General features: G+C 40.6%; 1 protein-coding gene across 3 annotated transcripts in view; it reads left to right on the forward strand.

Annotated features, from left to right (window-relative positions):
* Positions 1-21,655, forward strand: part of LTBP1 (latent transforming growth factor beta binding protein 1) — a 137,775-nt gene that overhangs the window by 21,552 nt on the left and 94,568 nt on the right. For all 3 annotated transcript variants that reach the window (XM_075146696.1, XM_075146695.1, XM_075146697.1), the window contains exons 2-4: positions 1,050-1,274; positions 4,805-5,082; positions 19,685-19,787. In XM_075146696.1, coding sequence (XP_075002797.1) covers positions 1,050-1,274; positions 4,805-5,082; positions 19,685-19,787 — 606 coding nt within the window. The remainder of the gene's footprint in view (positions 1-1,049; positions 1,275-4,804; positions 5,083-19,684; positions 19,788-21,655) is intronic.

Here is a 21,655-nt window from a genome sequence, read left to right on the forward strand (position 1 = left end):
AATGCCATAATTACTGTAAAGTCTAGATTCTTATTTATTTATTTTTACAGTCAGAATCTTATCTTAAAGCTGACAGATGGATACTGTGTGCTATTTCTCCAAAAATCTTGGATTTCTGCACAAATTACCTTAGTTTGTCTTGAACAAAAACTTACGTTTTTTTTCCTGTTGTTTTTACATCATTTAGTCCTGAAAATGTTGACAGCTCAGCTAGATTATGGTTGATTATAAAGTCCCACATCATATTTTTAGAAAGTGCTGAACCATGCCTATTACTGTTTGTAACTCCGAGTTAAGAAATATTTTTCATTCGATGTTGACATTTTTCATGTTTCATCTGATAATTTATATTGCTGTAAATGTGCAAGTACTAGCTGGCACAGAAGTAATTACCCTTGTCTTTATATTGGAGTTAAAATATTTTAATACTTTGGAATTTGTCACTGAAATTATTTGAGTAGAATCTCTTGATATTTTTATGATCTTCATGGGTGGGTATACAAATTAGCTTCTTTCATCTGAGAGATACATGTTAAGCAAAAATCTAGATGGTTTTCCAGAGAACAGGCAAGGCTTACAGTGAGAATGGAAAATTTATCCCCAGTACTGTCTACTTTCCAGTGAGTTTCTCCCCAGTCTTCCAGGGAAGTGTAGGTAGCCTAGGATTTTCATAAATGGGAGGCTGACTAAATAAAAATACCCGTACCGAAGTGAGAATAAAAGGTGCAGCCAGGCACCATATTAATTTAGCATCTTGCTTAATAGCATAATGAACTAAAATAGCTGGGATTTCTAAGGGAAGAATGTGCTTGCCATGTTTGTCATGGAGAGAAGATGCAAACCAGGCAGAGGTCTCACAGAGGGAAAGGGAAGTGGTTCTACCACAAGGCAATTAAAAGCGCATGTCAGATGGGTAGTCATTCTTCAGATATCAGAAGAACAAAGGGCCCCAGCCCTATTTCTTTCCCCCTTGACTTCTGCGTGATATGTGGTCAGATAATACTAAAACTAAAAGCATTAAGAAATTTTTCTTTCTGTTTTCATTTCAGTTATTTGCCACCTTCCATGCATGAATGGAGGCCAGTGCAGTTCTAGAGATAAATGCCAGTGCCCTCCTAATTACACTGGTAAACTTTGTCAGATCCCTGTGCAGACGGCCAATACTCCAAAACTGTACCATCACCCACAACAGGTGAACAAGGCTGTAGGATCACAAATTATCCACTCAACGCATACTTTACCACTGACGATGTCAGGACAGCAAGGTGTAAAAGGTAACTTTTTTCTTGATAGATATTTTTTCCTTTGGAGTTTATTTTATTAACTAATTCTGGGTATCCAACCAGTAATGATAGTGATCTGTCTACGTAGTTTGAATCTTGACACCACAACTTGAATCGTGAGCTCACCAGAATGACTGGAAAGTATTTTGCTCAATGACTGAAATAATAAGAAATAACAGTGCTATTGAAAAGAGTTTATAAGTAAATGTACTTTGCTTTTCGGTGGAATTTAATGCAGATTGCAGAGTCAAAGGATAATGGAGGGGGCTTCCTCCAGGAGTGTAGACCTGTTCAAAAAGAGGATGATTGTGGCTGAACAGTGTCCATAAATTGCAGTATACCTAGATAGAAAGTTGCGGGTGATTCCATGGTTACTAGTGGAGGGAGGAGACAATGCGTTTCAACATAACAAAATTTAAATCTAATGTAAAACTAAAAATACAATCCCCATTTATCTTTGTTATGCCATTTGGTAGAATCCTGTAAGTTAATTTTGTGGTGAACTTTTTAATGTAGACAGGCCATGATATGATTCAGAGAAATAGAACGTTCTTTCCAGGTCATGTAACAATATCATAGAAAAAAATGGTAAGGATTTTCTACTGCTAATGCTGTGAAGAAGGCAGAGGATAAGAAACAAGAAAAGCTGTGATGTTCATCAAATTTTGCCCAGTCAAAGAAAGTTCAGTCGGCTTCAGGTTTCCTAATACTTTTTTGTGAGGTGACAAATTCTGATGACCTTGAAGAGGAGTGCTGAATTTGTTTCCTGCGTTTTCTAGGACTCTAGGTAGCGTTTTACCTAGGTGAGATCCTGTCCCTATGAAGAGACACCTGCAATTCAGTTTCACAACGTATGAGTTAGTGTGAATTTTATTTGTTTATTTGAATTGCCAGATTGTTTTTTTGTTTGTTTGTTTGTTTGTTTTTTCTTTTTTCTCTTTTCTCTTGTCAAGGGTAATTTTACAATTACCACTCCAAGATTGCTACCTCTAAATAAAAACAAAATACATGGGGGAAAGATGTGAGGAGGCACAGTTGTTGGCAGCTAGTTCCTGAATAACTTTGCTAAAAGAGGCCAAACTATTTATATATTTGTGATAAATATAATCTAAAGCTGTAATTTTGTTTTCAGACAGGGACATAGCTGTGAAGGAAGTGTTGACAGTATCTTTCTGGAAACACAATATTCTATAAATGCTTTTAGGTATCTGCTCCATCTTTTAAATGGATTTGTTCTCTAGGGACTGATACACAGTCCATTGGGAAATAGTTTCCACTGACAAGTTGGAGTGTTAGTCCCTAAAGCTCCCCAGAACTTTTCTGACTCTTAAAAAAAAAAAAAAAAAAGGAGGGGGGAGAAGGGAGAAGTGAGAGAATAACAGAATATAGTTATCTAAACTTTTAGCAGAGCAGAAATTTATTTCTGTGACTATTTAATTCCAGAGCAAATTATTTGAGACAATATGGTGGACCATAAAAAAAATATTTTTAAGGCATAGTTGTTTTTCAGTTTTAGAGTTGTTGTCTTAAAAGACACAATAGGTTTCTCATTGCTAAAGAGTCTGACCTCTTGAATTTTTTTTTCCTGACCCTCAAGTCCTCATCAGAACCACCAGCAGTCACAATGCCTTTTCTTCCCGTTCCATGCCCAAATGAGGACGTTGGATTGTGGAGAGAGGAATGTTTCATTTCTTTCAAGGAAAGAATGAAACAACTCATCCTGAAATGGCTAGCAGAAATAAAATTAATCAGCACATCTAGGCAGTGATCCAAGACCTGGAGAGGATTGTGGTGATAATACTATGAGAGGGATCAGGCTAAATTTGATTTTTCAGCATCTGAACATCTGTAGGTGGATTGATAGATTAAAGCAGAACAATTCATTGCTTTCTTTTGAGGGCTAATTTATTCTTTAGATTTGTCAGTTGGAGAAACTAGTTGAAGGGATCTCTCTTCATACATAAAAAAGTATGATAGTAAGTTGGGGTGAGTTTTGTTCTTTTCACAGCCAGACTATGCTGTCTTGTCCTGCCCTGCAAAACTGGTCCAATAGCCTAAGAAGGGCCTTACTGCTTCTCCTTGTAACACTGAATCTTTTCCTTGGGGGTTTACCCGTAACAGAACTCATGTAGCATAAATTTTGCTTGAAGGTTGTTTTCTGCTACAGGCAAGATCTGAATAGCCATTAAGGCCCTGCAGCCATATTTTGCTGACTTTCTACTACCTTATTCCTGGTGTTTCTATCTGCAATATGTTGAAGATTTTCATAAATGAAACAGTGCAGGGCAGAGTAAAAATAAGTTTGTTTCTTCTAAGGAATTCCTATGTGACACCAATTAATACTGAAAATGTGCCTAGAGAAATGAAAATAATGCGAAAAACCAAAAGTAATTTCTACAAAGTAATAAAATTTTAAAGCAGCTAAAATAAATGAAATATGCTTCCTGGGAAGTGGAGCTGTGAGACTGAAATTTTTAAATAAGAACTGAAAATGCCTAATCAAATTCCAAAGAACAGTCTGGCCTCCTGGAGGCAAGGATCAATTCAGAAGACTCAACAATCCAGTATGCGTTATGGAGAAAGTATGTCAAATGATATTTGTTGGTTCTTGATATTTGGATGGGGTGTTAGATCTAATGGATTGGCTGGCTTTGAGTAGTCTGTGCAGTGCTTGCTGATGAGAGAGACCCCGCCAGACACAGTAAATGCTAACTTTGTTATGCAGCTTACAAACTATAAAACTTTTTACACACCTCTACTCCCTGCCCCTCCCCAATAATAATTTGAGTTACATGTTTAAAGGGCATTTTGTGTTTCAGTGAAAAGAAGCTTGAGGGTCGTAAACAGTTCTGTGCACATTAAGTTGACTGGAGTGGCTGAATCTATATACCCAGACTTAAAACTACAACTGTATTTAAAAACAGAAGTATCTGAAAAACATTTCCTCCTTCTTTATCTGCCAAATCCTGAATTCAAAGTTCAGTGAAGGGAGTGGTGGTTTTAGATGGTTGAGATGCTGGCAAGTGTTGCAGGGGCAAACTCAGGACTTGGCAGGTATATAAAGGTGAAGGGATGAAATCTGAAGCTTTTTCTGTGTTCCAGAGCAAGATGATGGATCTGAAAAAGAAAATAAAGCTTACTATATATCCAAAAATAACCCAGTGGAGTTTGAATTCTGGAACTTTGAATGGGATTCTTATTACACAGTATGACCACAAATATTAATGTCATACCAGCCAATTTGGACATCCATGTTTATGTAGCAGTTTTTACAATGTTATAATGTCGTTCTTTCCTGTGTGAAGAGTTTTCATTTTCTGCTTTGTAAATGAGACTCTATGCATTCTTTTAGCCTTCTCTCTAACCCCCAAATTTGGGCTTTGTTTATATTTTGGTCACTTCAAGGCACTCTATAAAAACTGTAATGTACAAAAAAGAGATGTCTTAGAGGTGCCTAAGATCTCTTTTTTGACATATTTTATTACCAATTTTTTAATGTGTTTTTCCTTCAATTATTTTAGTGAAGTTCCCTCCTAACATAGTGAATATCCATGTGAAACATCCCCCTGAAGCCTCAGTTCAGATCCATCAAGTTTCAAGAATTGACAGCACATCAACAGGACAAAAAGCGAAAGTACCTCAGCCAGGACATCCACAGGTCTCTTACCAAGGTCTTCCATATCAGAAGACCCAGAAAGGACATACTACTTACACAAATCAACAACCCATTCCTCATACGTTTCCCGTTTCAGTTAAAACTCAGCTTGGGCGCTGCTTCCAGGAGACTATTGGGACACAGGTAAGAAATGTTTGCTAAGGCTTTTCAGATGGGTAGCTTTAAAATAATATCATAAAAGAATGAAAAAATTCTTCACTAATCACAGGGAAAGGACACATTTGATATTCTTTTCCGAAAGAAAATTCTTGTGAGAAAGGACTGTAAAATTTTTTTTCAAAGTAACATTTTTCTGAACCTCCTTCTCCTTCAAGCTAATGTCTCTATTTTCTGCAGACTTGACTCCCTGACATTCTCATTTCAGTTATTCTAGCCATAACTTCTCCATTTATAAGTTATTTCTTCAAATTAAAAAACATTACTTAAATCCTAGCTCCATCACTCCTGATTGAACAACTAGGGTTACACCATCTTCCACAGTTTGTACTGTCCTTTGGTTTAATGAGTCTTTTTGCATGTGTGTCTCAACACAGCCAGTGTTTTTCAAGGAGTTGCAGTTTTCATTGAAATTCCTAGTCAACAACTTCATATGTTTTACAGTATTGTAGCCTAATGTTTTGAATCTGTTGAAATGTGACCATTGGATAGGGTAGAAAAATCGTGAAAGCCAATTGAGTGTTTGCTAGAGCATTAAAAACTTAGTTCAGTTTAAAATAATATGTTCACATCAGTTTTTACATATGACTATTCAAAATTGCATGTCTTCTTTCAGCTCTTGAAAGCTCTTTAATAAGCAACACAGCGTTATCATTTTTGCGTATTTGCGTCTATATGTAAATATACAGAGAGAGAGGGGAAAAAGCATATATGAAGAGATTGTAAAAAAGTTAGTAAGATCCTGTTATTTATTGCTTATCACGTTGCTGAAATTTAACTTTTCAAATCAATTTTTTTTTTTTACACTGAATGCATGCCTCAGGCTGAAATTTTGTGGGAGGTTTCAGAAAAATCACTTCTTTTGAGGAATGATGTTAGAGAATGAGTATGTTGCTTTACTCGGGCTAAAAAAAATAGTTTACGACTGTTCCAATGAAGATTTGGATTGTCTGAAGTAGAAACTTAAATTTAGCACAAAGGTCACTCTGCTTTTGGTCCTTCCAGTAAGATGCACCCAAAGTTAGCCAATTTTCAAGCATCTAAAAATATATCTATTTCCAATATATTCCACAAACATTTGTTAGATGTTGGCAGCAAAATTCTCCGAAAATTTCACCTGCACAGAGCATGGTCTGCCTTCCCCTCAAAGGGACAGCACCCATCATCCCTGAAATGCAGGAATGGAGCAAAATGTCCAAAAAACCAAGTGTTTCTTCTAGCTGTCAGTGAATGCTGTGATGCCAAGCGTTAGAACTGACAGCAAGGAAATTTTCTCCCAAACAGCTCCCAAGCAGCACACACAGAGACACAAAAAAAGAAAAAAAAAAAAACAACAAAAGTAAAAAAGAGGGAAGAGACCGTCACTCATAGAAGGGCAAGGAGCTTTGGAGAGGATCAGTGCTGGGGAACAGACAGGAGCCAGAAGCAGAATGCAGTCAGAAGCAGTGTGAGGGTAACGTAGGTGGCAGATCCCAAGGTAATGATAGCAATTACCTTCTGGAACCTCAAACTGAAATCACAGTTCCTTAGACTCGGTCATCCTCTGCCAGCTCCAAAGAACTGACTTCTTTTCTGTAAAATATTTTTCTCTTTTCCTTTCAGTGACTGGCTTCTGCAGAGTATTGTAACATTCCTGCTAGTGACATAATTAACTCTAGGTTCGGAAGTCACTGCTGTGGAAGTAAAGATCCCAAAACCTGCTCATGCTAGGCCATCCCATGAGGGTGTTTAAAAATAATTCATTCTGAAAAATGCTATGTAAGAAGTAAATTTAAGCGTCATCATGCCCCAAAAATGTTTCTAGAAGACCAGAGTTAAGTTTGCATATGGAACATTAAAGGCTAGTGTTGAATGCTTGATTTGGGATCCACAGTGTTAATTTATACTGATGAGCTCTTCGCGCTTGTCTGTTTCAAGAATGGTAAAACTTTGCGTTTGTTCTTTGATAAGTGGTGAAGCACATGTTCAAATGGAAGTTCATAGATTTTATATGACAAAATGAAGCAGGGTTTGTGTCAAACAAGCATTTCCCTGTATTTCCTAAGAACGAGAGATCTAACAAATATAGCATTATGATGGGCCATCATAAAATGCTGGAAATAATTATGATAATAGTTGTTTATTATTTATTTGTATTTCTGTTTGCACTCATATATAGGGAAGACAAAATTCCTTCTTCAATCTTAGGCTTGTCAGTGGGTGCTGCATCTTTTATCTCTTACCTCTTATGCTTGATATATTTCCTGTCTGTTCTTTCTGCTGCATGCATTAGTGAGGTATTGCAAATGACATATCCAAAACTTACAGTGTCCTATGCATGCCCCTCACGTTACAGTGCTTTTAAGACTAAAGCTTACTCATTGCTCGCCAGAAGACGGTAACATGCTCCTTTTAAAGGGGGAGAAAAGGGGAAATATGTTTGCATTGCCCTCATGCCTGACTTGGAATCCTACTAAATGCTCAGTCTCCGATTTTTATGTGTTTTTCAGTATTCCCCTGGCAAAATGTGTCTTTGCAGTGCTCTCAAGAAAGGGTAGTGCCTCCTAGTTTAGAATAATGCATGTTCTCATTTTTTACAAATTTCATTGATTCTTTCAGTGTCAGTCTCGGAGAAGAGCGTAGTAAGGACTTTGGAGGCCTTTTGTTATTTAATTTAATGTCAATTTAGAATTTAAGTTGTACGGTGGCATTTTGTAGAGCATTCATTTAAGACCTTGCCATAAATACAGATTTAAGCGACTCATTCACCTTTCAGATTTGAACCTGAAATGTTAATATGTTTTTCCTGCACTCAAGCAATGCATATTATTTAGTTGTATCTTAAATAGACCTTGAACTGGGAAAGAGACTTAATTTTTTTTTTTTTTTACTCTTAAATAGATCTATTCTAAAAGAATTTGGTTTTCTGTTTCTTTGATATTTGCTTTGTTAAATATGAGGGTTCTCTTTATTTGTTTAGATGAGCTGCTAAACTGAGCTTTCCCTATTAGTAGCAATGTGTTACAAGTCCTTTCTGGAGTTTATGCTGGATAATTTTGATATCTGTACTTTTTTCAACAATCATCAATGTTTATACATTTTTTTGCAGGGTGGATTGTATATTTGGCTTCAGAAATGTTTTATTAGATATCCTGGGATCAGAGGTGACTTTACTGTCTATAGAGGAGACTGATGGAAGGAGATGTGTGTGGCCTTTTGTAGGCAAATCAACCAAGTTAATAAAGACTCTGCTGAACTTACTTTTGGTCCAGGCTAAAAGCACAGGATAAAAACAGTATCAGAATCTCTACTATGGTTTTGTGTGTGTATAACCTCTACCATTCTATGTTTATCTCCATCTCTTGTTCTCTCCTTCTTCCTTGAATTTCAGCTGGTCTTCAATTACAGGTCTTCTGATTTTAATGCTTTGTTTTTTTCACAACCTTCTGTGGAATATTTTTCATCTCCCAACACATTCTTCCTCACCCCACCTTATTTAAATTCCTTTAATGTGTCTCATTCAAAAACAGTAGTCCTGCAAAAACAGTAGGATAGTTGCTATACTCAAATCCCCAGACAACCAGGGCGTATTTTCTGCAGTGTATTTTCAACAGAGCGCATACTGTTGAAGTTAGCAACTGGAGCCACCCTGAACTGAAGCTTGGAGGGCACTATGGTACAGATAGTTGAAGAATCTGGTCGTATTCTCAGGCCTCCGATCACTCCTAATTAACAACACAGAAATTCTTCTAGATCTCCTGTTCGTTTAGTTGTCTATAGTATCATAAGTGACTATAACGAAAGGCAGCAATCGTGAGAAAAGGGTAGGAAACAAACCTTTACCTAAACTTGCACCTTGTTATATAGAAAATAATGTTGAGAAATAGAGACTTGAAGACTGGGGCAATTGGTGGAAGGATCGGGAGCACAGGTAGTGTTTTCCTCGATCCCTTCGGTGGCAGGGAAGAATACTGAAGGGAACAGGAAAACTCGTCGGATCAACACATGGCTCAGGGGCTGGTGCCATCGGCGAAATTTTGGCTGCTTTGGTCATGGGGAGGTTTACACGGCACCGGGCCTGCTGGCGACAGGCGGAGTTCAGCTGGCTCACAGGGGGAAAAGGATTCTCGCGTATGAGTTGGCGGGGCTCATTGAGAGGGCTTTAAACTAGGTTCAAAGTGGGAAGGGGATAAAACCAGGCTCGCTAGAGAAGAGCCTAGGGACGGCACGCCAATGTCGGGGGAGAAATCGGTAGCCCAGCTCAAGTGCATCTACACCAATGCACACAGCATGGGCGGCAAACAGGAGGAGCTGGAAGCCATTGTGCAGCGGGGTAGCTATGACTTAGTTGCCATCACGGAAACATGGTGGGATGAGTCGCACGATTGGAGTGCTGCAATGGATGGCTATAAGCTCTTCAAAAGGGACAGGCGAGGAAGGAGATGCGGTGGGGTAGCCCTGTATGTTAGGGAGTGCTTTGACTGTCTAGAGCTCAATGATAGTGATGATAAGGTCGAGTGCTTGTGGGTAAGGATGAGGGGGAAGGCCAATAAGGCAGATATCCTGCTGGGAGTCTGTTATAGACCACCTAGCCAGGATGAGGAGGCAGACGAAATATTCTACCAGAGGCTGGCAGAAGTCTCACAGTCGCTAGCCCTTGTTCCCGTGGGGGACTTCAACTTTCTGGATGTCTGCTGGAAATACCACACGGCAGAGAGGAAACAGTCGAGGAGGTTCCTGGAGTGTGTGGAGGATAACTTCCTGACACCGCTGGTAAGTGAGCCTACCGGGGGAGGTGCCTCGCTTGACCTGCTGTTCACAAACAGAGAAGGACTGGTGGGAGATGTGGTGGTCGGAGGCCGGCTTGGGCTTAGCGACCATGAAATGATAGAATTCTCGATACTTGGTGAAGTAAAGAGGGGGGCCAGCAAAACCGCTACCATGGACTTCCAGAGGGCGGACGTTGGCCTGCTCAGGGCACTGGTCGAGAGAGTCCCTTGGGAGACAGTCCTGAAAGGTAAAGGGGTCCAGGAAGGCTGGACGTTCTTCAAGAAGGAAGTCTTAAAGGCGCAGGAGCGGGCTGTCCCCATGTGCCGCAAGAAGAACAGGCGGGGAAGATGACCGGCCTGGCTGAATGGGGAGCTCTTGCTGGGACTCAGGAAAAAAAGGAGAGTTTACCACTTGTGGAAGAAGGGGCAGGCAACTCAAGAAGAGTACAGGGATCTCATTAGGTCATGCAGAGAGGAAATTAGAAAGGCAAAAGCCCGGCTAGAACGCAATCTGGCCACTGTCGTGAGAGACAACAAAAAATGTTTTTACAAATATATTAATGACAAAAAGAGAGCTAAGGAGAATCTCCATCCTTTATTGGATGCAGGGGGGAACGTTGACACCAAGGACGAGGATAAGGCTGAGGTACTTAACGCTTTCTTTGCCTCAGTCTTTAATAGTCAGAGCAGTTATCCTCAGGGTACTCAGCCCCCTGAGCTGAAAGACAGAGACTGTGAGCAGGATAAACCCCCCATAATCCAAGAGGAAGCACTTAACGACCTGCTAGCCACCTGGACGCTCACAAGTCTATGGGGCCAGATGGGATCCACCCGAGGCTACTGAGGGAGCTGACGGAGGAGCTTGCCAAGCCACTCTCCATCATTTACCAGCAGTCCTGTTAACGGGGGAGGTCCTGGATGACTGGAGGCTCACCAATGTGACTCCCATCTACAAGAAGGGCTGGAAGGAGGATCCGGGGAACTACAGGCCGGTCAGCCTGACCTCGGTGCTGGGAAAGATTATGGAGCGGTTCATTTTGAGGGTGCTCACGAGCCATGTTCGAGACAACCAGGGGATCAGGCCCAGCCAGCACGGGTTCATGGAAGGCAGGTCCTGCTTCACCAACCTGATCTCCTTCTATGACCAGGTGACCCGCCTAGTGGATGAGGGAAAGGCTGTGGATGTCGTCTACCTGGACTTCAGTAAAGCCTTTGACACTGTCTCCCACAGCATTCTCCTAGAGAAGCTGGCGGCTCACAGCTTAGACAGGTGCACTCTTCGCTGGGTAAAAAAACTGGCTGGACGGCCGAGCCCAGAGAGTTGTGGTGAACGGAGTTAAATCCAGTTGGCGGCCGGTCACGAGCGGTGTTCCCCAGGGCTCAGTTTTGGGGCCGGTCTCGTTCAATATCTTTATCAATGATCTGGATGAGGGGATCGAGTGCTCCCTCAGTAAGTTTGCAGACAACACCAAGTTGGGCGGGAGTGTTGATCTGCTCGAGGGTAGGAAGGCTCTGCAGAGGGACCTGGACAGGCTGGATCGATGGGCTGAGGCCAACTGTATGAGGTTCAACAAGGCCAAGTGCCGGGTCCTGCACTTCGGCCACAACAACCCCATGCAACGCTACAGGCTTGGGGAAGAGTGGCTGGAAAGCTGCCCAGGGGAAAAGGACCTGGGGGTGCTGATTGACAGCCAGCTGAACATGAGCCGGCAGTGTGCCCGGGTGGCCAAGGCAGCCAATGGCATCCTGCCTGTATCAGAAATAGTGTGGCCAGCAGGAGTAGGGAGGTGATCGTGCCCCTGTACTCGGCACTGGTGAGGCCACACCTCGAATCCTGTGTTCAGTTTTGGGCCCCTCACTACAAGAAGGACATGGAGGTGCTGGAGCGTGTCCAGAGAAGGGCAACGAAGCTGGTGAAGGGCCTGGAGCACAAGCCTTATGAGGAGTGGCTGAGGGAACTGGGGTTGTTTAGCCTGGAGAAGAGGAGGCTGAGGGGAGACCTCATCGCGCTCTACAACTACCTGGAAGGAGGTTGTAGCGAGGTGGGTGTTGGTCTCTTCTCCCAAGTAACTAGCGATAGGACGAGAGGAAATGGCCTCAAGTTGTGCCAGGGGAGGTTTAGATTGGACATTAGGAGAAACTTCTTTACTGAAAGAGTGATCAGGCCTTGGAACAGGCTGCCCAGGGAAGTGGTTGAGTCGCCATCCCTGGAAGTATTTAAAAGACGTGTAGATGAGGCACTTAGGGACTTGGTGTAGTGGGCATGGTGGTGTTGGGTTGATGGCTGGACTCGATGATCTTAGAAGTCTTTTCCAACCTTAATGATTCTATGATTCTATGATTCTAAGTTGGGAAACATATAATGGAAGCAGTAGGACCAAAATCCCACTTAAGATGAAGAACAGTAGATTTGTGGAGAGCACTGTGTGTTACGGTACCTTCAAAAGCTAGAGACTGGATGTGGTGTCCTGCAAGGTCCTTTACAGCCATGTGGTCCTGTGTTTCTGAAATCCAAGGAGTCAGTCATCGTAGACCACGGATTCTCTAAGTCCTGTTTAAAAAGCAAGCAAATAAGGAAGATTACGTTTCTCTTTTTAATTCCGCCTCTTCAGCTGCTTTTCATTTAAATTCTAATAAAAATGCCTTTATTATGACACAGAATTATCTTGTTATTTCCCAAAGTACTTCTACAGTGTCAGTGGTGCACCTAGTAAAGATTGTGCGGTAATCTCGAGTCCTGTTAATTTTCCATATGATTACCTTGCATTTAAATCGAGAAAAGAATGCAGATCCCTACTATCTGTCAAAATTCATATAAAGGGAATTAAGCACTGCTTTTTTTCCCCCCTTAAGATCACTTTGAATTGTCTACTAAATATATGCATGTGTTTTCCTATGGTTACTGCATTTCACTATTTTGGCTAAAAAAGTCTTTTTTCTCAAAATTGATTTGGTCTCTTTAATGCTTAATTGTAAAGAGGGAGGCATTTTTTGCAAAGCAGTAAGAAATTGGAGAAGCTGGTATTTCCAAATTTCTCTAAAGCAGGCTCTTTCTGACTAGATTCACAAGTAGTGCTGTTATCTTCAGCAGATATTTTTGAGTATCAGTTTTACAGAAGGAGACTTCTGGTGATCTCGGCATCTATAATTTAAAAACAAAATAAAAAAGAGTTGTTATTCTAAAGAGAGACAGATATTGAAGTTGCTTACCTGGCTGACGGCAACATATGCCAAAATGTCCAGAAGAGAAGCTGGCTAAGAAGTCATGTCTGCCCATGCCTGTTCATTCCTCCTCATTGTCCCCTAGTTGTGCTGGTGTAACTGCTGAGAGGAGCTCGACTGCTCTCTAAAATGATCACTGCAAGAATTTCAAAAATACTGTCTTCTGATCCCCCCTTTTTGTTGGGGTGTTTTAAATTCAGGTCTGTTCCAGGTTGCAGTGTTCAGGGGATGTGTTCCACTCCTCGTTTGTCAGTTGTTTGCTGAATGATGCTTTGTGCTTCCCTTGCAAAGTACTTTGAGAGGTGTTGCAGAAAAGATCTGTACTTGTTACAGCTCTGTTGAGAAGGATGCCTGAAGTAGAGTTGTTCTGGTATTGTGAAGTGAAATTTGGTGTATTATAATAATACTTTGGAAAATCATATTAAAGAAAACTGAAAGATACCACCTATAGCAGACAATAGAGGCATATTTTGATAGTTTTTTTTTTTAGTAAATTAAGCTAAATAACATTAATGGTGAACACTAGTAAAGACTTTGTTGAAAATTATAAGGGCTGTCCATTTTTCAGTGTGATCAAAACGCTTACATATGCATTCAAATGTGTTTCAAATGCTGCTTAGTTCTGATAAATAACAGGTATGTCTGATAAACAGATGTTAGTTGATCAGCATCTTTAGTGGGATAAATTTCTATGGAAATAGTTTTTTAATACTGTGTTTCAGTAATGTCTTTTACAGGAAACATTTGGTTTGGTTTGAGCAACACCCTTCTCTCTGCTCTCAGACTTGGTAGAATACAAAATAAGCCAAGTGATAGGTGGCAGCCAGAAAAGGTCAGAAATTGTCAACATTGTATCATAAGAAAGATTCTGACTGCAAATCATTAAGCATTTACTTGATTCACGCAAGGACGTACACTGATTATGTGCTTGACTTTGAGAATGTACATAAAGTTTTTAGGAACTGGGCTTAGGTCACTGATGAGTTTTTCACAATGGAAAATATCAAACCAAAGGCATCAAAGTTTTTGAGTTAGAAATCATAGCAGCAAAATGTCTTGATAGCTCTTGATGCATAACGTAACATATCGATACTACTGTATGCAATATGATCATAGCGTACGTAGTCTGGAGGCTATGACAGTAGGAATATGCCAGTTGAAGTTATTCATTCAACTGTATAAATATCCCTGTTGAACTTCAGATTTAAGAAAACATTTCCTATGGAGGTAAATTTCAGGTATTTTCATTTTTTGACAGCCGTATGAAATGAACTTCCCTATTTATATTCTTTAGGCAGGAAAAATGGTACAAGTAAAATTCTGTGCTTCATACTGGTACTTTTTTTCTTAGAGCACTTTTAAAACCTTTTTTTCTTTAGAATAGTCTTAAAAATACCATCTCATAAAATAAAATAACTGTCTGGAATTCCTTGAAGCTCATGGTTTGGCTTCTGAAGTTTTTAAACAAATAGACTGTCAGAAATCAGTGTGGATTCATTTCCAGGATTAATGCTTCATTCGCAATAGATTCTTTGCAAGATCAATAACCTGAAATATCAGAAGATTAAAGATGTATCGGATACCAAAAACACCAAACATTGTTTTAATTATTCAAATAGAAAAAAGCTGGATAATTTTTACTTGCCTATGAAGAATGTTCTGCTTAAGCCAAAACAAATTCTTTACCAGTTCTTTTAGAAAGTCTGGAAGTATTTAAGTTTCTCTCCTCTGCTTATGAGACAATGCCTGTTAGTGAGCCAGTGCTACATGGGATAATACTTTTCATTTGTAACAACCTGTCATTCAGCTGGTCAGTAAGCTAATTAAGTATGTTTGTTAATTGTTTCAGTAATACGGTTTATTAAGTTTGAGGTTTCTTACTCTGTCGCGCCTATAGGAAAAAAAAGAAGCAACAATCCAAGGTCTGTGCCTGTTGAATAGTTTACAGAAAGTTAAACAGTGTATCCATTCACTTCTGCTATTGTGGTATGTGAAATGCAGTCTTTTGAGCTGAATCCCAGAGTCATTAGCTATTAACTCAGGCAAAGCACCTATCGATTTCAATCATAGTTAATCATGTGACACTCCTTTATTTATGCCTGTATTGTGGTTTTAACTAACAGCTCGTGACAGGGATTTGTAGATGGGTTACACAGGAGTGGGAGTCCCAGGAAACGTGGTCCATCGGCCAGAATCCTCTGTGGTTGCCCTGAGACTAATTGCCAGACTGGGCTCTCTACCGCACTTTACAGGGAGCTGAATAAATTCCTTCTACTGCCTTAGCAGAGGGATTTCGAGGATATAATCCTTCCTTTTCCCTGGCATTGGAAAACACATGAAACCCTGGTGGCAGTGCACAACTCAAGTATTGTTAGCGCTCCAAGACTGTGGAGATGGGGCAGAGGCTGGAGTCTGGACAGAGGAACAAAGAGGTGATGTGGCTTGGGGTGGCCTTTGTGCACCAGCACAGAGTCAGCCAGAATTTGAGTGTACCAGTGGGAATATTCAGTACTTCCTTCAGTTATATAAAATATTGGCATAGAAGCCCAGGCACGCATGGGGAAAAATACGTGGATTTGAAACAATACTTTCAGTGTCTGTGAGTGCTTTACCCAGGAAAAACTTTGTTTTATAGCAGTACCATGTTGCTACTGCTGAGCCTCTTTCAGCACAGTTGAGCTCTTTTATACCAATCCTTCATGACTTCTTTGCCTTCTGAACCAGTAAGAATTATCTCCAAATCGTAAGCTTGTGACAGATGGATCATTCATGAAAATCTGTTCTCTGTCTATGAGGAGTTTTCCAGAAGCCCTCAGGAATACAGGCTAGATTAGTTTAAAATGTGTGTGGATGATGGATAGAAAAGTGTAAGCCTAAGCTTAGGGAATGGCATCATCCTCATGCATAGTGCAAGCTGTGTGCTTGTGTTTAGCTTCCCTGCTTATTTGAGGTTCATACTTGTGTTGGAGTTGTGTTGAATGGTGAGACAAACCGTAAATAGTTATGGATTCCCCCAAGTGACTTTTCCAGTCACTTGTGACTCAGAGACTGGAACAGACTGTCTGAAGAACTTATGAGTTCTTCTCAGTAGTAGGAAGTAAGACTTTTGAAGTGGATAGAAATTGCCTAAAAGTTTTTGAGACCTGCAGAAAGAGAACTTCAGTTCATTGACGCTTAGGGTTTGTGAAAGGGAGGAGCACGTTAAGAAATTGTAGCTGGCTAGGAAACAGTTTGTGCAGTGCCATGAGTGTTGAAAGTATCTGAAGCACTATTAGATGTACCAGAGAAATCAGGGTTTATTAGCCATAGAAGAACCCTCTGTTTCTGCTTGGCTTAGGACTTTGCAGAGCAGTCATTTTTTCTGATGCATAGCTCCAAAATTACACAGATCTTACACCACTAGGAGCCCCATGTGGCAGTTGCTTTTCCTCGCTGGCCAGTTTCTACAATGATCTGGACGTTAACCAAATTATCATTGATTCTTCAAGCTTTAATTCACCATAGAGGCAGTGGGAGCAGCAGCTTTAATCATTGCCAGTTTTTACTGACAGGGCTACAAACCACAGTTGCCAGATGACTCAGACTTTGGCATCCTTATTTTTGCTCATGGTTTTTATATGGAAATTTGAAAAAGTTATGACCACAGAGATCATGATTTTCAGTAGAGTGCAAATGCTGCAGCACCACACCTAAACTAAAAGCGGGCTTTAGTCCATCTTCCTCCTCCTTTCTTTTTTTTTTCCTTCTTTGTTTTATATGCTTTTAATTTACTACTGTTAAATGACACCTTTTCTATTCTGGGGAAAAGAAAAAAAAAAAAGGGCCAGTTCATGATGGCATGTTGGCTCTCATGTCAGTGGAGTCTTGCCTTGACACACACGAGCTGCTGGGATGTGTCCTTGAGGCTTGTGACCTTGCAGAGGAACACTGGGTGTTAGGTAATGTGCCTCGCTGCCCAGATGCTCCATTTCTGAGATCATAAGGGGAGGTGCAGCACCAGCCTTGATTCCTCCCACTTCTTTTCAGAGAGATGAGAGTTGTAAAACTGAGGCGCAAGGTGGGGGGAGAAGAGTCGAGTGCAAATTGCTTTAGCTGACTCTCACTAACAGCCACAGTATATGACTTTAGTAAGTGGCTTCTCTTTCTTTGAAGAAGCAGTACCAGCTCTAGGAAAAGACTTGAGCAGCTGTAATTGTAAAGTAAAACTGAGTAGCTGTGATCATAAAGTAGAATGGTCCTTCCTAGAGCATGCTCACCTGGGATGTGGGTTGAGAAACCAGCATTGTGTAAAGATGTAACATGAATTCTCTAAGGTTTAAGGGCAGCCACTTGGAGGAGGCATTATGAGTACTCTCCAGTTGAAAGATTTTTGAGCTTCTGGGAACTGCAGCGAGTTCTGTATATCATCTAGCTAGAGGCAGTTGAAAGAGCTAGTTCCAGTTTTGAAAACAGCCGAGCTGCTGCAGCAGAGTGTGTTGTGCAGAATTCCCTGTTTGTGCATCTTGACAGCCTTCGTGAAGTGCTGGGCCAAGAGTTGCTTCTGGAAACAGAGCGGACTCTGACTGATCAGGAATGGTCAATCTTGTACTAATCCTGCCAGTGCCCAAGCCAGCGGAGCGCAAGAGAGCCTGAAAGACACGTGTTGACATAGTGTAAGTCTGGGCCTCAATCTGAAAGGTGGGATTTGCTTTGATACTTTATTGTTTTAACACAACCAAATACCATCCATGCCAGGACTGTTTCTCACCCCTTGGAACACGTGAAAATTGTCACAAGACCCTCTGCAGGTGGTAGTGTGAAAATAGACTCCTAAAGTTACACAATAACTGAGCAGTCTCTTTTAACCTGTTTGGCCACTCTAGTCTTTACGTTGTTAATGTGTCACCCTAAAATGTAGCTTAAAGTGCAAGTGGTGTTACCCCATATAAGGGTAGAGGTGAACCGTGCAGAGGTGAGCCGTAACTTCGCTAAGTTGCTCTGGTGCTAAAAGCTCCATTTCGTGACAGAGGTTGGGACAGAGGCTGGTCCTGGCTGCTCACACATCCCTTACCTGACAGATAATCTAAGCTTCACAAGTAACAAGTGCAGAGCTGCTGCAGGTTGCACATTACGGTGGTGTTTTAATGGTGAACTGGTGCTGCTTTCAGTTTGTTGCTGAGGTGTTTTAGGAGGCGCCTGGGGAGTATCTGTGAAAAAGGGGCAGAGAAGATGGCTGGGATGATGCCTTGCCAGCCCTCACCATGCAAAGAGGGGACCCTCTGATGAGTCAGAGCCCTGACGTTGTGGGTTAGCCTGCTACCCTGTTAGCAGTCACACTGTGAAGCTACACAGAGTAACTCTGTACTTTGAAAACGTGAGTGTCAGTACGATTAAGAGCACACTGGAAAAATTTTGGGAAGGTTGGAGGAAGCCGTTGGTGCCTGTGCTTTCAGCATGCATCCCCTACTGCGGAGTGACTGGGTTACCAGCTGAAGTGAAAGCAACCACAAGGCCACAGCCTGTGCCATAGGATGAGCCAGCTATCTCGAGCTGAAAGCTAAGCAGCAGTGAGCATTTGGGTCAGAGGTTTATATGCAGTCAGGAAGGGAGGTTAGATCAGGGAAGGTCTGTTCACTGCGTACTGAGGATTCACACTTCAGCACATTTGAATTGTTTGCAGCAGTGCCTATTTGTATCAGCATTTACTCTGAAAGTGTTACTAAGTGCAGCTGTTGTGCACTTCCGTTGTGCTTTGTGCACTTCCAGTTTACACCTAATTGATGGGTGTAGATGTATTTTTGTCTGCATCTCAGAAATACATTTAAGCTTTCTTTACCATGCAAAATGGAAAGAAATTGCAAAAGTCAAGAACATAACTAATTATTTTGTAAGATTCTGAAAATTAGTATTCTTACTAATAAAAAGCATAAGAAGAATATTCTTGGTCAGAAGAAAAAAAGGAATATTGACCTCAAAAATTATTGCAAGATTAATTTAAATACTTTTATGGGGAAAGACACTTGTTTGGAATAACACGGACATCACTAACTTCAGTTTCAGTTATCTTATCTGTGTTACCTTCTTTAGTATCTGGGCAGCATGATAATTTGGCAATTTTCCGTAAGTGGTCATAAACATTAAACATAAGTTGGCGGGAAGTTGGGGCTTTTTAATGGGGAATAACATTATAGAAATCACAGCCAACCCTTTTGTCTTTCTTTAAGAGACTAATTAGAAAGGTATTTGAGATAATTTATACAGCTTTTGAAAAAGTGGACGAGCACGTTTTTATGAGGAAAGCTGTAGGGAATAGGTGCCAATGGCGAGTTACTACCTTGGAAATATAGTCACTCGTTCCTATGACATACTGTTCTCTTCTGTTTCTTTCTCCTTCTTTTCAAGTTGACACAGGGGAAGATAATAATGTCACCTAATTTGCTCATGCCTGTGTAGAGAGCCATTGCAATGCATAGGCACTATTTAAGTTCAGCTAAGAGCTCCAATGAATCTTCAGCGTCTCAGCAAGACGTTGACCCAAGATGATTGAAAAAGAAGATTGTACTAGAAGCGAGCATCATATACTATCATTAACCAGAGTATTCTTTACCTGCCTATTCCAGTGTGGCAAAGCACTTCCTGGCCTTTCCAAGCAAGAAGACTGCTGTGGAACCGTGGGTACTTCCTGGGGTTTTAACAAATGCCAGAAATGTCCCAAGAAGCCATGTAAGTGCTATTTTGTTGTTATTCTCTGGATCAGTTTATGGCTTTTTTTTTCCCTCAAGTGGTATTTTTCCTTTTTCTTTTTTTTAAAAAAAAAAGGAACCTAGTAGAAAGAATATGCTATGGTTTGATTAGGGACAGGTTGCAGAAACTGGAATTCTCCTGCATGCCAGCAGTTACAATATGCAGGCACTTAGTGCAGCCAGCAAAATTAACATCGTTGCATTTTCATCCCTTCCTCCTCCTTTAAGTCAGTGATGCACTGTTGCGTTTGCTCGGTGCAGGAAGAATAATGACATTGAATCATCTTGCCTCTTCCAACTGGATTTTTTTTTTTTTTTTAAGTTTGCACAGAAATGTTAAATTATGGAGGCGCCAATTACTGCTTGGAGAGAATGCACTGACCTCTTGGGACTGCAGATGAACTTTCAAGTTTGAAGCCAAAGTTTTCCAGGCTCTAAATTGTCAGTTGCATTTTTTTTGCTGTGTTTTTGAAATATCTTCCTCAACAATTAGGCAACAACAAAGACTTTCTTCACTCTTTTGTTATGATTGACATCATATTATAACGAGAAAGAAATTTCAAATTATTTACGTGATAGGTGAAGCTAGTCTCTTAAATTTTTTGTGAATGACATTGTTGCACAGGAATAGTAATACTTCTCTGTCATGTCATATTTTCATCACTAAATGAAAGATGAGGACAGATAATGTAATCTCTGTTTTGCAGGCGGAGTGGACCTGCATTTAGTGGGCCAAAAATAGTGCAAGGAGTTGCAGTCATTCTTATCTAAGTCTTCTAGGCCCCTGCTATTCATACAGATAGCAACACTGGAAACATGTTCAGTGTTTGATTTTTTTGGAAGCATATTTTTGTCCACAAATCTTAATGTGGACATAAATACAATTCTAGCAGAAAATCTACTGTTACTCCTACTTCTCTGACTCCTCCTTCCATGAGAGAGTCTGATATAAATTTATACCGACTCAGTCTGATCTGCTAGTTTATGAAGCATTTAAATTTTGTGTTTTGGAGTATGTTTGTCTTCTGATTTGCTTCCAAAAGAGATTCTCCTTGGGGTCTTTGAGGTCCATAGTTAATAAAAGACTCAGGTATCTAAGTTTTTATTCCTCTAGTACATAAATACAGTTTCTAACAGAGACACGCATTCTGAATTGTTATATGAATTGTGAAATGTGTCCTGATTTTGTAGCTTCCTCTAAAGAAGTAACAATTTATTTATAGCTTTCTCCATAGAAGTGGCAATTTAACTTCAATTGAAAGTTTTGTTCATCAGAAGCATGTGGGCGTTCATATAGGTGTGCCATGGGAAAATCACAAAAGCCTGAAATGTGCTTCAACCAAAAACTGGTTGGAACTAGTAATACAAATTTTTGGTGCCTGGTTTGAAGGGAAGCCCATGTGCTAGTTCTTCATAGCTCAGGTAAAACACTGGTCTCCTCAGCCTGGAATCCACAACAGACAACGTGTTGATCAGGCAGCTACTTAATGCCAACATGCTCGGCATGATCTTAAGAGCAAGCAAACAGGGAAACACTAGGACAAACCATGTCCGAAATCCTGGTATCCAGATGCTTCCTAGGTGAGTGCAGAGAAGTGCCTGAACTCACCCTAAAACCTCTCCTGAAGGGAAGTCCACCACCCTTTTTTCAAAACACTGAGTAAGAATAATTTTTTGAAATGTTAATGAGATGAGCACTGTCCTTTATAATAAAAGCTTAATGGCTAGCACACTTGCTCAAGATGGGGCAATTCGGAGTGCCTTGTATCTGCCAAAAGAATTTCTAGTCTACGTTTTATACCTATGAGGAGATGCCCTAACCCGTAAAATGTAGAAACAATTCTTGGA

This window comes from Calonectris borealis, chromosome 3 (assembly GCF_964195595.1).
Source record: "Calonectris borealis chromosome 3, bCalBor7.hap1.2, whole genome shotgun sequence".
Classification (NCBI taxonomy): Eukaryota; Metazoa; Chordata; class Aves; order Procellariiformes; family Procellariidae; genus Calonectris; species Calonectris borealis.